The 16,523-nt window shown below is 39.4% G+C and overlaps 1 protein-coding gene across 2 annotated transcripts in view; it reads right to left on the reverse strand.

Moving 5' to 3' along the window:
* Positions 1 to 252: 252 nt before the first annotated feature.
* LOC146817843 (G protein-coupled receptor family C group 6 member A-like) overlaps positions 253 to 16,523 on the reverse strand; it is a 77,185-nt gene continuing 60,914 nt past the window's right edge. For both annotated transcript variants that reach the window (XM_085609253.1, XM_085609252.1), the window contains 2 exons: positions 11,199 to 11,316; positions 253 to 1,444 (listed from right to left, as the gene is read on the reverse strand). In XM_085609253.1, the coding sequence (XP_085465379.1) occupies positions 390 to 1,444; positions 11,199 to 11,316 (1,173 nt within the window). In that variant the 3' untranslated portion in view covers positions 253 to 389. The remainder of the gene's footprint in view (positions 1,445 to 11,198; positions 11,317 to 16,523) is intronic.

Genomic DNA, 16,523 nt, shown 5'->3' on the forward strand with positions numbered 1-16,523 from the left:
GAGATCTAGCTTCCTGCCAAATTTGGAGTAATTCCTGCTAGCCATTTTTGCTGTTTAATTTTCCTATAGAAAATTGCATGGGGATATTACGTTTTGGGACACCCCTTTTTCTAGGGTGCCACTTGATGAATCACCCCTGAACTTTCCAGGAAGGAGCTGAGGTAGATGAACTTTCCAGGAAGGTATCATCAAACATGCCAAAGTGATTAGCAAACAAAACAAAACACTACAAAAAAAATACTAACACCGAGGTTACCGCCACTGTGTAACATTTATAAATATATATTTTGCATGGTAAAGCCCCACATGTATAAACTCCTGAGTGTAAGAGAAGCAGAGATTGTGAATAACAGCAAGATGTAGAGAATAGTCTGTAATGTAGTTGACTTCTAGCAGCTTTTCCGCCTTCTTCTCATTGTTGGAATCACGCTAACACACACGTTTCTGGACTGTGAAAAAGGCTGGATTGTTGGTCTGACATTATGAGAATGAGTCTTTGGATCACAAGCACCCTTCAAGTGGGAAAAGATCGGCCTCCTTGTTCTGTGAAATATACGGACACTGTGCATGTAGCAGGATTGATTATTAATGGATTTTCTAAAAAATATGACATAGCATGTGGGCAAGAGGTGACATGAAATAATTCCATAGTTTGAAGCCAAAATTGCAACCACCTGGACTGCGGGGAGATACATTCCAACTGTGGAAATATAGATTGGGATGAAAGCAATCCACACAAACAGGTAGATGAGCATGCTGAAAGTGATGAAGCGGGCCTCCTTGTACTTGCCTGGCAGGTGCCGGCCTTTGAAAGCCACGACAAAACAAAGCAAAGCCAGGAGCCCAATGTACCCAAGCATGATCCCAAAGGCCACATATGAGCCCTCAGTGCACTGCAGTAATGTGGTCTGAGGTGTTGAGGAGATAGTGTTACGTGACGCAGGTTTGAATATGAGCCACATTGCACAAATCAAAATCTGGATGGTTGTTGCAACAATGATGACCACTGCTGGCTGGTAAGTGATTTTGTGGCTGGGTTTGTCCATTTTACTTAATTTGAATGCAAGGACAATGCGGAGGGATTTTACTAGAACACATGAAACACAAAGGGTAAAACTGATACCATACATAGTCTGTCGGATCTGGCAAGTGATATCAGTAGGCTCGCCAATGAAGAACCCTGTGCTCAGGAAGCTTGTAAGAAGCGAGAAAGACATCACAACCGAGTAGGCTCCACCTGCAGCTTTGACCGCTGGTGTGTCCCGGTGTTTCAGAAAAATGGCCTGTATCACCAACACAGTAAGGAATCCAAATGCAGCAATACATATCAACACAATGGAAAAGGGATTGTTCCAGTGGAGGAACTCAATTGATTTATTTTCACATTCAGAGCTGCCATTATTGGACCATTTATCTTCTGGGCATTTTGAGCATTCATTCTGATCTGTGACAAAAACAAAAATGTGTGAAAAATTATATACAATATTTTTTACTCTTTTAAACTATGCAATTGTCTATATTGAAGGCATGGATGTTTTCTACTTTCTTAAGTTGATGTATAAGAGCTGCGAAGACACATTAAGCAAATAGTAAAGGACTAAGTCAAAAGCCATATGATCTGAAAATTCTAACTTTAACATTTCCAAAACTCATATTGAGGTATCACTTTTCATAGCTAGTTGAAGCTCCTTATTTCCTTCTGAAGCATATGTGCATTTTTGTCAGCAGTGCATACCTATAGTTGTATCTTTCAGAAAATCCCAACAAGAAAATAAAAATATAATCCTGTGGAAAAGCAAATACTTTGTGCTTCACTCTACAACTACCTGTGGGGCGAGATTTATCAATATATTGTGGTGCCCTTGTGTCACACATGTTGTTGCAAGGGCAGATCAATACTAAAGTCAGATTTACAAATCAACGCAAGGCCACCCTTCATGGCCCTGCGTAGCTTGGAAAATCTGGAGTAACACAAGGCAGAACAAGTTGCTGCCTTGTGTCACTATGCCCTGTGAAGAGGTTCCATAGGTGGAGCATGGGAAGTGGCATGCAACCAACCTTGGATTTTGGCTCCTTCCTAGATTTCCCAAGATTAGTAAACCTGGGGAGGCGTCAAAATACTACGGCTTCACAGGGGATGCGTAAGGAGCAAAAATGTCTTCATTTCTCCTGGTTGTTCCTTTGTTCCAATTGCGCTGCATTCTGCATCACACTTAGAAAGAGAAAAAAGGCCTCTAAGAATTGTTTTTGTGCAGAAAGGTGTACCTTCTTGCACAAATTAAAACCTGCCTTCAACATAGGCACCCATGCACCATGGCACAAGGGTGCTTGCATTGATGCTAGGCAGCAGATTGTTCACCAGCGCAGGTAGAGAGCAGGAACGCACCACATTTTGGTAAATATGGTGTATTTCTGCCCTCGCCCTTTCACTCAGCTCAGCAGGTTGTCTTGCTGCATTGCATGAAATATTGATAAATATGGCACTTTGCTAGCAGTTTTAGTTTGTGATAAATCATACACTATATCCAAGATCACTAAAGGAAATAGATCATGCTGTACTGTTAGGCTGCACCTGGGTGCTTTCTTTCTTTATGTACTAGCTTTGAGGTCACTAGACTATCCGTCACTGTGTTAAACAACACCCCTGGTAAACTAGGGGGGGTGCCCAATATGGGTGTATAACCATTATGGATAGATGTGTAATTACCTACTTATTCAGGGTTATCCAATTACTAAGATGAGGTAAGTAAACAGAGCTGAGGAGGAAAACATATCTGTGTTTCTGCTTACGTTTTCTTTAGCGCCTGTAGCAAATTGTAAAATCAGCAGATTAGAAAATGCAGATCAGAGAGCAATATTTGTTAGTTAAATGGATGTTACAGAGAGAACAATATGTTTGTAACACAGGCACATAGCATCATTTTGCAAAAGCCACCCCTCCAGATAGGGGCCAGCCCATGATTCTCAGTCAATGTGATATGGTCTTTGATATTACTTGGATGGAAAATTACCTGGCAGTCCTCATTGTTAATAAGTTGAACAGAAGTTCAATTTAACAATCTGCAGCTATAAAATAAGGGTATGTTTAAACTTTCAGTGAACATGGTCATGAATGTTAGAGCGTAAGAGTTAATTGTTCTGCTCAACATGGCTAGTAGTGGGACCCCATGCTCACAATTGTGTCTGTGTCATGGGTGCACCAGTTGGTGAGCCCAGGTGTCATTAAGAACATGGTTGAAGAGTGACCCAGTATCTAGAGATAGTCGCACTATGATCCTTCTGTCAGGGTGGCCGAGAGTACAACTCCTCCCACTCTTGCTACTGAGACATAATTTTCAATATGTGACAGAAAGTCATGGAAGAGCTTGTTTGCCTTCTCTTCTTCACCACGATAGACATTGTGATGTCTAACCTGTGAAAGTGAAATTGTATGCAGTTGACATGCAAAACACTAAAGTGATTCTAGTGGGGTGGCAAAAAATCCACAGGGAATGTCACATCACTCCTCACTTTTCTTCTTCTTCTTCTTCTTCCTTGGCTCTGAGTCCGAACACATACTCAACTGTATCCTGTGTTCCTTTCTTGAGAGGTTTATCCCACCCATTTCAAAGAAGTTCATATGACTGGGTTCCTAAACAGAGAATCTGAAAGTCTGAAACCGACAATAGTCAAATACTAAGAATGGAAACAGCATATCCCAATCCTCCTGATTTGTTCCTCCAAAGCCATTATTGGCTCCATGATGCTGGCTTACCAGATAGTGTGAGGACACTTGCAAAATGTGTTAAATATTAACAAGCATGTAAGGTTGTGGCCTTTACAAACTTTTGCTGGCATGCCCCACTCTGAAAACCAAGTCAGATGTATGGCATGAGTAAATCGGTTTTCAGGGGGGGGGGAGATACAATATGTATAATTAGTGGATTACTCTGGAAGGGGCTCTGCATGGAGAAACATATTGTTTCTACTGAAAAGCAAAAAGGTTATTGAGTGGCAATTCACTGAGCTACATTTGTGCATTCTTATATAAAAACATACTACATTTGCAAATGCATATTTACTCACATGAGTACTCCTGAGAAGATACACCAGTTGCATCTTCCTAGAAGTACTCCATGGATATCTTTGTCAATTCCAAGACAGTCTGAAATTTCTCAAAACATTGGAGTAATACCACACAAACAGAGGTCTGACTTTTGATGTGAGTCAGGCCCCAAAAATGGGAACTTCACATTTATTTTTCACTCTCCTTATTTACTTTTTTCATTTCTAAATTGAAACAATGTAGCTCGCTACATTGAAGAAATATATTAATTTTCTCCAAACATTTCAATTGTTCTGCACCTTCAATGTATACACCGTTATGTTTCAAAGAGTCAGCCCCTATGAACTCCAACTTAGAGTTGCAGTGATGAGCACTAATGTCCATGTATGCACTGTACTTGGCATTTGCACTTACAGTTGATATGTCCTTCCCAATGTCATTCCCAAGTGAATGCAACACCTGAAAGTTTCAAAATTTTTAGTTCTCAGATTGTTCCTTCTAAAGTGTCACTTTTAAATTGTCAAGAACTTGAGTCAAAAAAGTAAAACTCGGTATGAATTGATTGGAAAAGCAGTAAAGTATGGAGAACATTGAGAGTAGAAGGAAAAGTATAGGCAAGCCAGAACTTTAATGTGCCAAAGTATGAACACAGAGGCACTCACAAATACTGTTTACATTGCTGCACGCACAAATGCTGTTTATCACATTAACCCCAGTCCTAATGGCTTTTTTCCTACTGGTGGGAAAAGTAGCCAATAAGGATTGCTTTCTATGTAGAATTCATACAGGCGGATAAAGAATTAAGGGCCTGATTACGATGCTGATTGGACCGACGTCAGCGGGCCTGTTGGAGGCCATGCAACGACTGCAGTCTCCTCAGAAGTCGTCAGTCCAACCCCTGGATTACGATGCACGCATCCTGTACTCTGACCAACCGATGAAAGAATGCCGACTCCGACAGCCTTTCTCCAACTGCTGAGATAGTGGTCGGAGACAAACAGCATCCATAGGGCAGTGCAGAGATCTCCGACTGCCGTTCGATTACTATGTGGGTTTTCGACGACCCAACCATGGTGGTCTGACTGCCTGCATCGAGCTGTCGGAAACAATGGATTTGGGGTGCTTACTCATCCAGATCAACTTCTCCCCACAGCCTCTGGTGTGGATACCTTTCTCCAGGTCCCCTCTATACTGAACCCTAAAGACTACGTACCTGTGGGTGCTGGAATGTAGGTAAGTCTTTAGGCAGCATGTATCCCCATTGACTGGACTGTGCACAGATCACCACACTCCAACAATGGGATACATGATGCACAAGGCATATTTTTGCGCATCAAATGCATTACGTCTAATCCGGATGATTATCTGGTTACAATCCAGCTCTACAAGAAGAAGTTTCTACAACGTGGATACCCACTGAAGATTGTGGATGCAGCAGTGAAACAAGCCGGAGACTTGCATAGGGCAAGACTCTTGGAAAAACAACAAAAAGACATGGCAAGAAGAGAGGTTTTCATTTCAACCTTTTCCGCAAAATCAACATACATCAAGAAAATCATTTGATAGAGGTGGGAACTCCTACAAAAAAAATCAGACTTCAACTGTTTGTATATACTAGGACGAGAAATCTAAGAGAGATCCTGTCTCCACTCACAAAATCACCTACTGCAGTCTATAAGGGGATGATGAAGTGCCACAACTGCACTTATACAATAATGTCATGGGGGGAGCCAGTGTATCACATCCAAGGACAGGGAAATCCATCCTATTGAGACACACTTCTGACTGCAATACTCAATGCGTGGTTTATGTCATCAAGTGCCCTTGTGGATTACATTATGCGGGAAATATGGAGCACAAGGTCAACATTTGGATCACTGAACATAAGAGTACGATATGTGTGAATAACTCCAATTCTCCGCTGGCGACACACTGGCATGAAAGATGACACAATATAGCTCAACTTCGTTTTTTCCGCCCTAAAAAATGTTTCTGAGAAACATAGCAGAGACACACCAAATATCTATCAAAAAGAGAGGTACATTGGATCAAATATATGGAAACTCTTGCGCCAAAGGCCCTTAATGATAAACTGGAACTGACATGCTACTTATGACCAATCATCACCTCATGCCAGGAGTGCTAAACTGGGAGATAATTTCTGTACACCTCACTATGGGGCATATTATCAAGACAGGCTATAAAATTATCGCCGCTTTAGCTGCAGAAAACTGCCGCTAAAGCGGCGATAATGGGCTTGATAATATGGCCTATGGAATTCCAATTGAAGCCCATGTTAGATGTGAAGGACATCTAACCTGAGCTTCAATTGGAATTCCATAGAGCATATTATCAAGCCCATTATCGCCGTTTTAGCGGCAGTTTTCTGCCGCTAAAGCGGCAATAATATTATTGCCTGTCTTGATAATATGCCCCTAAATAATCCCTTTTACCTCTCTATACATCAACAGATCCCTATTTTCCATTTTCTCTTCCTTTTTCATCTCTTTGTTCCAGATGAATTCTGTTTAACATGCCAGGAATTCATTTCAATCTAGCTAGATCTTCTAAACTCTTTCCATACGATTTCACAATCTCAACAGGATCATAAGAAGAGCATATGTAAACATGAAGTACCATGCTTTCACCAGTTAGGGAAAGGTACCCCCTTAGAAGTACTATTTTAGGTCAGGGATCAGGGGGAGAAAGACACTGTAAACAAAGAATGATAAGTATCCCTCTTGACCTCTATTTCTTTTACTTAACAATTGATTTCGCATTTTTACTTGCGGTGACCAGTAGACATTTTTGTACATCTGTCACCTTTTTAGGAATTGCGAGTCTCCAGCCGCTTACACCAGTTTCTCAGATTCAAAAATGCTATTTCTATCACCTGAGTACGTTACACAACGCATTTATTATCGATGTCCTCTTCTTAATATTTTGTTCTACACATTATTGTCTAAGAGGAATCCTTCAACTTATTTGGTCATCGGAAAATTCGAGCTTTAAGTTTTTTCTGATTGTGGCATATGCTGAATTACACAGTGTTGCTCTGTTACAAGCGTTTTACTAGTTGTGATTCATTGTAGAAACATCAAAATCGGTTATGCAACACAGTTTTACTAGTGTGAAGACATTGTTGTCAAATAGGCCACTGCTTATGCTGTCGATGTAGTTCTTCATGCCCTATTTCTTCAGGCCCCTTTTCAGTATTCATGCATACTCCTTATAGTAGCCTGTTTTCACTCTTTTTAGTTGCATGATTTCGAGCACCAGCATTATTTAAATCAAGCACTAGCCCAATTCAGCACCTCTGATTGCTTTCACCGCCTGGTCTCAAGTTTTTCCACACCGGCATTTTTTTCGAATTAGCACTTTTCCCAAACGGGTAAGCGATTTGATCCATCCGCTCTTAAGATGCGCCGCTTGCGTCTGGGTGGTCAAAAAGCGAGTTTACCTTTAACACTGGCACTTTGTCCTTGGAGGAAACTACACGCTATATTTTCAGTTTGAAAACTCTTAGGGGCATATCAGCAACAACCGGCGATAATTATCGCTAAGCGCACTTAGCGCTAGGATAATTATTGCCGGCTAACGTGGATTTTTATCGCTGAGATAGCGTGCTATTAACAACGCTTAACTCAAAAGCGTTAAAAATCCTAGCGCTAACTGCCTAAAGTGAGATTATCGCTGGAAACCCAGCGATAATCTCACAAAATGTGGCGTTAGCTTGTTGATAGGGCCCCACAAACTTAGCCTTGATATTATATGGGTCATCGCACCAAGAGCATAATCAAGATGTTGGACTGCAGCTGACTCACGCGCCTTCAGCAGTCTACACGGAGATCCGTCCGGTCATATAATACTCTGGAAATTCAAGTGCGCTATCACTGCACTCTCTAAGGACTCATTACACCGCTATGGCTGTAGCATATCCATCAACGAGCCAGCAGGCTTTAACATATCCTGAAGTGCCTGCCTTGCCTCACATCAAGAACCCGGCCGGGTTCTCATGGGAGTTTTCAGTTTCACCTTTTCACTGTGGCACATCACTTTCACCAAGGCGGCACATATCACAAATAAAATAGTATATCTCTATGGCCATTTCTCAGAATTCATGGAAACCGTGTTCATAATCATTCACTTTATATATTCACCTTTTCCATTTTTCACTTGGGGACACAATGCACAAACTGTTGCGCTTTTGATTGAAAAGAAGTGTACATATATTCCTATTGTTTTTCTATAAATACGCTATACTGAATAATACTGTGTAGTCGGTTTCTTGCCCTCTGACATTAATGCACCCTTTTTATCGCGATCGTGCATAAGTCAGTCCTGAAGCAGGCGTAAGGAAAGTAGCGATAACTGGGGTTATCGCTACTTTTCTTGCTGCTATGCTTCATAGCGTGGGGCTTGATGATAGGAGAAATGTTGCTTAGCGGCATTTCTCCTGTCAGGTCAGGAACGCCCACTTTGCATCTCATTAGAGATGCAAAGCTGGGCGTTAAGAATTCGTGCACTAATGGAAGGTTTCATGCGTTAGCGTGACCTTGCTAATTAGGCGATAAAATTATCGCCGCTTTTCTGCCGAAAACGGCCAAAAAAGCGGCGATAATTTTCTATTGCCGCCTTGAAAATATGCCCCAGAGTGAGTTAGTTGAACTTGGTGCACAGTGTGAGGTCGGAATTTTGAACACCTCTTCTGAGTCTGCGGTAAGTCAAGCATGGAACTCACTCTCAAAATTAATGGTTACAGTTAGTAGCTGACTTACCCTTACTCTTTCCTTCATATTTAGAGCTTGAAATCTTTTTTACAACACTGCTTTGTGCAGAAAACCAGAGGTTGTCATTTCTGAGGTACTAAAAATTCCACAATTAAACTCTCACTCATTGCATGGATAGTACGGGTATTTCTGTAACGCAGGTTATGGCTATGATGATCCGCAGGCACTGGTTTCACTGGGTGTCCGTCAGGTACATGATGGGAGATATAGTTCTTTAATTGATCACCTTTTTCAATTGGTTCTAATTGATTAACCAGCTCTTCATTTTTATGCCTATGTCTACATCAGATTCTGCTTTATTCATGTTTCACTTTTTTCACTTGATGAGTCATAGAATGTACTAGACCAACAATAAGACAAGTTCAGCCCTCTTATTGAACATTGCGTGTTTTCTTTGATCAATAGTGACCCCTGCAGAAGGGTCTGTTTGGGCCAAAATGCATTGGGCATTTTTGAAGAAGAAAATTTGAAACCTAAAATTTGTCTTTGGATGCCATGAATGTGAATACATAACATTTATGATCGATTTTTGGAAACAAAGTAAAACTGATTCCTGGAAGAAATCTTCGTTCTCTTTTCAAATATTGTTTAAAAATGTATTGTTTAGCAAAGTGCTGATGTGTATGGATGTTTTTTTATTAGATCATCCCATTTCCCTTGATTAACATAAGGCATTGAACATATTTACCAGAATATAGAGCAGGCTTAGGTCAGGAATGCACGCTTAGCATCCGGAACCCTTGTTCTGGTTTCTTTTGGCACAAGGCATATCCACACAAATGTCATACATTTATGTACATATCATATGTTTCCTGAGAATTTGCATGCATTTTCAAGTTAAATCTTTAAGAAAACAGGGCAAAAGAAAAGATGACAAACCCAAAGGAGACATTAGGAGCGGGGCCAAAAGGAATTAAAAAAAATGGGAAGTGGGGAAAAATGCGGTGCTGTGGTTGCCCCGTAGCAAAAAAAAGAGAAATAACCAAAGACAATAACAATAGGTGAAAGGAATAGGGAACAGCAGGGGCAAATAGAAAATGTGTAATGAAGAAGTACATTAGAAAATCAAAAAGTGAGAAGTTAAAAACGTCAGCACTATACACTTTGTGCCAGATCTATTAAGATTTCATTTGCAGAAAGCAATGGGAAATTGCGCACTTACTTTTTGGGCATCAAATCATATTTAGTGACCCATACTATGTACTAATGGGTTGGTTTGCAAACTCACCATTCGAAGAGGGTCACAATTTGCCAATCTTTACTGATATTCAATATTCATTAGATGGTCACAAATTGTGACGCACACTGGCTGGATACCATCACACAGAGGGTGGCCTATTGCGGTCAACAGACCACCATATCTGTGATTTCTTTTAAATAAAGTACATTTGTTTTTAAAAGCAATCAATTTTCCTTAAAGGAAACAAGTCTGCATTAAAAGAACAGAACAAATACTTTTTGCCCTCGACCACTGCCCACTCCAAAATAAAATGTTTTTTATTCACAAAGTGAAAGAGGTCCCACAGGGACCCCTTTCTCCTTGCAAATGGTATACCACATGCGTTGATGAAAAGGTAACCTACAAATGATTTGCGACTGAAATTGTCCTTACAGACCATCAATATACACAATGGTGAATTGGAATATTGAAGAAATGTGCTAAACAAGCCCCTTCCAAATTGTGATTTTTAATACATTTCTAAACCCATTTTATGGTTTGGTAACTAGTTACTGAATGCTAAAATATGTTTAGTATTTTTGCACAAGACATTTAGAAGTCACAAACTATGTGATTTAGCAAACTGCGGGTTTGCTCTGTAACCAATAAATTTCTCTGTACACCTGGCTCTTGCTAAGTAAAAAAACTACATTTATGAGGAGCATTTAATCTAATGGCCAATCGCTTTAAAACCGTTTTCAAAGACATTGGTCTCTCCTAATGGACCTGATTTGTGTATGTCTTCTAGTTCAGGTCCTCACCCTCCTATGCTTCATCCATATAACTAAAAAGTGAAAATTATTTTCACAAAATTATAGAGTGTTTATTCTATACTTGTAACTGGCTGGGACCTACACAGAAAATGCCTAAAGTTCCATGACTATCCTGAACTGTGCAGTATCTCAATGTTAGGGTGACCCAGAGCTCACTTGAGGCAAGTTCTCACATGACAAGTCTGGATTATATCTACTGGGTTAACAAAGCGTAGATTGCAACATGTTTTTACCAGTGAAACATACATGACTTAATACAGAAATGTTCTTTATAGAAAATAGCCACTGCATTCACCACAATTATCTAGGGGAAAGGTTGGCCACCAAAATGATAATAATACCAAAATGTATTGTTCTATCACAATACTTACCAGAGGCATTAGAGTAGTATCCTTCTGGGCAAAGTGTGCATATATAGCAACAGCTGGGGGATGAATGTTGTTTGTATTGGCCAGGCCTGCATGGTGCAGAGCAATTAGAAAATGGAATCTGTAGGATTAGAAATACAATCACAATAAATAGAAATAAAAAATGTGTAAATCCTATTTCTCCACTGTACCTTATGTACTTTAACTCATTTTATTTTTATACATGAGCGGCTTTACATCACATCACATCACATGACACGCACAACCAGTTACCACATATTTTTATGCCGTTTTTTCCCCATTTTTTCGCTTTCTTTTAAAGTGACAGGTGTTATATATAAAAGTCAGTTACTTTCATACACATAAACAAAAGACTGTTTTACTGCATGTAATCACCATTGTTATTTCACCTTTGGATTATAGTTTCCTTAAATTGATAGAAAGGTGATTATTAGTAGGCTTTAGTCATTGTATTGTTGTCTTAACTATAAATATATCTCATGATTGAGGTCAGACAGTTTCCACAATGCAAAACCCATTTCAACACAGATAAATATATAAATACATAAAACATCTGAATAGAGAGCTATATACATATATAAATAAATAAATACATACAAATACTGCTTAAAATTGTCCTTTTGATAAATATCATATGTGCAAATTCAAGCTTGATAACAGTACTTGATTTTGTATTGTGCCCATTTTGTAATACGCTGTGTTGTTGTATTTAACATAGCTATAGGTTTGCATCATGGTTTAAATACCACTTCTTAATAATGAAGCTACCCTCATAACAGGATAGCTGCCTTGATAATAATTCTATTGATATAGGGCCTGCTAAAATCTGTTATAAAAATCCAAAATGTAAATTTGTATTTAAAAATAGATTCTGTGCAAATTGAGCAAGTCACCATGTTGAAATCAGGGTTTATTTTGGATAATACTGTCCAATTTCTTTATAAAACCTATATAGATGTTTTTGATTAAGTCTGTTTGCTATCCATGATAAATTTTACTGCGTGTAAAGTGTGAAAGTGCTTTACTCCTAAATTAAAGTGCAAGTGTTAAAATTCACCTCAGTATTTATAAAACATAACAAAGCTAAAAAAACTAATCATGAATTTTTTGTACGACCAATTTCTTATTCTAACTGGTTCATCTAATAGTCTGGCAGCTTGCACTCTATTAATAGGGTCGAAGATGGTCAAAATTGACTGTTTAAATTCTAAGATGTTAATGACACTCATAATTTTATTTTCAATTATCCTATAGGCAAGTGTATAGAATCCTCCGTAATATTGAGCCCCCCAGGGTGCTTAGAGTCTAGCTCTAGAATATATCTTGTTTCCAGCAGGCGCAACGCTTTCTCTCTATTCCCGCCTCTTTTGTTTGTTGGTATTGCATCGATTAAAAAATATTTTAATTTTTTGGGATCTGAATCGTGCTGTTCGCCAAAATGGCATGCCACCGGATATGTGTGGTCTTTGTTTCTTATGGCTCTGATGTGTTGCAATATTCTTTTATGGCCCTGCAGTCTAGTACTTCCCACATACCTCAGACTGCAGGGGCATTCAAGAACATATACAACACATTCTGTTTTGCAGGTCAATGATTTCCTTATGACAAATTCCTGTGAACTGAACGGGGTTTTGTATGTTGTTGTAGTACATCCAAATTGGCAAGCTTTGCATGATTTACATTTATAAAAACCCTTTCTATGGGATAGCCAAGTTCCTGTACTTTTATTGACTGGGTTGTTTTGTACTAGCTCTTCCTTCATAGAAGGGGCTCTGCTAGTAGTAATTGCGAGTCTGGTAGGTAACAGATGGCCAATGATAGGGTCATTTAACACTATAGGCCAGTTTCTTTGGATGATTTTGTTAATAGTTTTTTGTTGATTACTGAATTCTATTATCATCCTGAATATTTCACTTTCATTGTTATCTACTGTAGTAATCGGAGGCTGAGATTTATTTTGATGTAGTAAATCCTCCCTTCTCACTTTTTGACTTTTCATAATAGCATTATCTACACATTTTCTTGTATAGCCCCTCTGCAGGAATCTTTCCTTACTGGCTTGTTGTGCTAGTCCTAGGTCCTCATTGTTACTGCAAATTCGTCTTAATCTTATCATTTCTCCATAAGGGATACTATGTATAAGATGAGGAGGGTGGGCACTGGCTGCATGTAACACCGAATTCCCAGTAGTAGGTTTTCGGTGTGCCTTGGTTTCGATTTTATGATCCCTAATATAGACTTATACATCGAGGAATGTTACCATCTCTGGACTGATTGATGCTGTGAATTCAAGATTAATATCATTTTCATTTAGGCTTTCTACAAACATTTGTGCTTCTGGCACGGTCCCGTGCCATATCACGAACAAATCATCTATATATCCCAGCCACAGTTTAACATGTTCTTGTAGCATTTTTCCATGTACTGTTTGTAGGACCAGCTCCTCCCACCATCCCATGTGTAAACAGGCGTAGCTGGGAGAAAAGCTGGCCCCCATTGACACGCCCGAAGCCGCTGATATAGGGGGTTTTGGAACAAAAAGATGTTATTGTTTAAGCAAAATTCTATCATCTTGATAAGCATTTTGCTGTGCTGTTCAAGCAAGGCTGATCTTTTCCTGAGATAATGTTGAATTGCTCGCATCCCATCTATATGGTTGATGCTGGTGTAGAGTCCTGTGATATCCATAGTTATTAAAGGGAAGTCATCTTGCCATTTAAAATCTTGAATCTTGGTTAGAAAGTCCCCCGTATCTTTTATGTAAGAAGGAAGACTTTTGGACATATTCCTGTAAAAACTTATCTACATATTGAGATGTCTTTTCTGTTAGACTATTCCTGGCAGATATGATAGGCCGTCCCAGGGGTTTGAGGGAACTCTTATGCAGCTTAGGTATGAAATAGATCACCGGTGTTGTTGGAGTGTCATTTTTGAGAAATTTGAATTCTTCACTCGTCAACAGACCTGCACTTTTCCATGCTAATAAATGGCTATAGTATGTATTGTACTTTGTTTTTCATGTGAATATGTCACTTTTGCCATAACAATTTCGGTCTGATAGCTGCTTTAAAGCTTCTTCTGTGTATTCTTTTTTCCCCCATATAACCAAATTGCCACCCTTATCGGCATTTCTGATGATAAGTTCGGGATAATTTTTCAGCTTGGCCATCAATTGATGATATTTAATCTCCTGTATATTCTTTTTTTCTTTCTCTTTTGGATTTGTTCACTTTGTGATTCAAACGTTTGATGCCAGCTATAATCTGCTCATGGAATATGTCTATAGAATATCTTGCCATTATAGGTATAAAAGTAGATTTTGGTTTGAAAAATGTTGAAAGAGTATTAGGTGGATTGTTGATACCCTTACTCGATTCTTCCTCTGTTGGTAGCCTGGCGCCTTCAATTTCTTGATGTGCATTTTCATTTATCAGTTCTTAGAGTTCTTGTATTATGGGCATATCCGAAGGTGTTAGATTAAAGAGGGGCGAAGTTTGTGGTTGCTCCCTCACGTCTTCAGTTTGTATCTGGGCAGATTTTTCATTGTTTTTAAGCATGTGAAATTTCTTTAGTTTCAATTTGCGTACCCCTTTGAAAATATCCAACCTCGTGTTTCCATACTTGAAATTTCTTTTGGGGCAATATATATATATAAAAAACATCAAGATGGTATTCGATTGTGCCACAGGTTTGACATAAATACTGAATGTTAGCACTCTTGTTGATTAGAACTCTGTGGAGAAGCTAAAGTTGATCACTAGGGAGCTAACTTACAGACGTCTGGTGGTATTGGAAATACATATTTTACTCTGCACTTCAGAATGTTCAACTGACATGGATGACGAAGATTTATGAGAACTTACAGAACATATTTCCTCATTTTAGCTGTCTAGAACACTAACCATGAATTCAGCTATATGGCTTTAATTCCATCCATATAGTGTTCGGGCCTGCTCCGCTTTTGTCATAAAGACAGAATGTTAGCACTCTAGTTGTTCCTTGGAACTCTGTGGTGAAGCAGCAGTTGCTCATGTTGCTCTCTATGGAATTAACTGACAGACTTCTGCTGGTGTTGAAAGTACGTTTCAATCTGCATGTCAGAATGTTTTACTGACATGAATGTGAAAGATATCTGAGAACTCATAGAAAATATGTTCTTATTTTAGCTTTCTATACAACTAACCATGATTTCTATGACAAAACAAATCCCTTTGTTTGATAAATTTCTAAAGGAAGTGCTTTACGTTTTACAGTTTTGAATCTGCCAACACGATATTCTTTTGTCATACATACAGAATGTTAGCACTCTAGCGGTCCATTGTGAGAAACTGCAGTAGAAAACTGAGCAATTGACTGATCGACGTTTGCTGTAGTTAGAAGTACATGTTTTACTAAATATCAAGCTTTATCCGCACATGACTGATGAACGTAGTGTGATCTTGTAGAAAATCTGCACTCATTTTAACTTCTAGGGCACCTTCCACAACCTCTGAGAGAAAACAGTTTTCTCTCAAACATGGGTCGTCATATCCCAGTAGAGGGTCAGCATTTTCTACTGGTTAAAATCACCTGAGAACTCACTGGAATACCTAAATTGAGCATAACACCATCAACATATGATTTTATTGTTACTACAATCTGTTGTCACCCTTCATATGTGTTCTTTTTTGTGATAAGCCAGCAACTATGACCTGGACAGGCCACCCCAAGACAGCTTTAGTATACCCACCCCCACCATCACAGAGATCCACCAGAGAAAAGCATCTCAGGAGAGGAGCATCAGCCTGAGCACACAAGCGACTTGCTGAAAGCCATCATCTTGGCTCCCCTCGAGTCCAGCCCAAAGGCAAGAGCCTGACCACAGGCTACCTGGTATACAGAAGAATACAGACTGATGAAACGCCACAGCAAGCAACTTGAGCACAAATTGAGAAGAAGTCAAGACACCACAGGTAAAGACATCCTCAAATTAGACATAAGATGCTACCACCAGCAGATACGGAAAATCATGCGCACACCTTAGATTGCATAAATACCAGCTCTAACGGCAGCCATCATCAAAAATAACCCCACATCTCCTGCTGCCTCCAGCAACATCACCCCCTCACAAGACCTGTGCAATAAGATTCTGGAACTCTTCTGTAACAAAACCAAATCTATACACAGCAACTTCATCAATCAACAGAATCCATTACCATTGCAACTCAACTTCCCATCACAGCCGATGAACGATCTCTGACCTCGTGGCCTGAAGTCACCCCTGTTGAAATCACTGCTACCATAAAGACCATCCACTTGGGGACTGCA

The sequence above is a fragment of the Triturus cristatus genome, chromosome 6 (genome assembly GCF_964204655.1).
Source record: "Triturus cristatus chromosome 6, aTriCri1.1, whole genome shotgun sequence".
Lineage (NCBI taxonomy): Eukaryota > Metazoa > Chordata > Amphibia > Caudata > Salamandridae > Triturus > Triturus cristatus.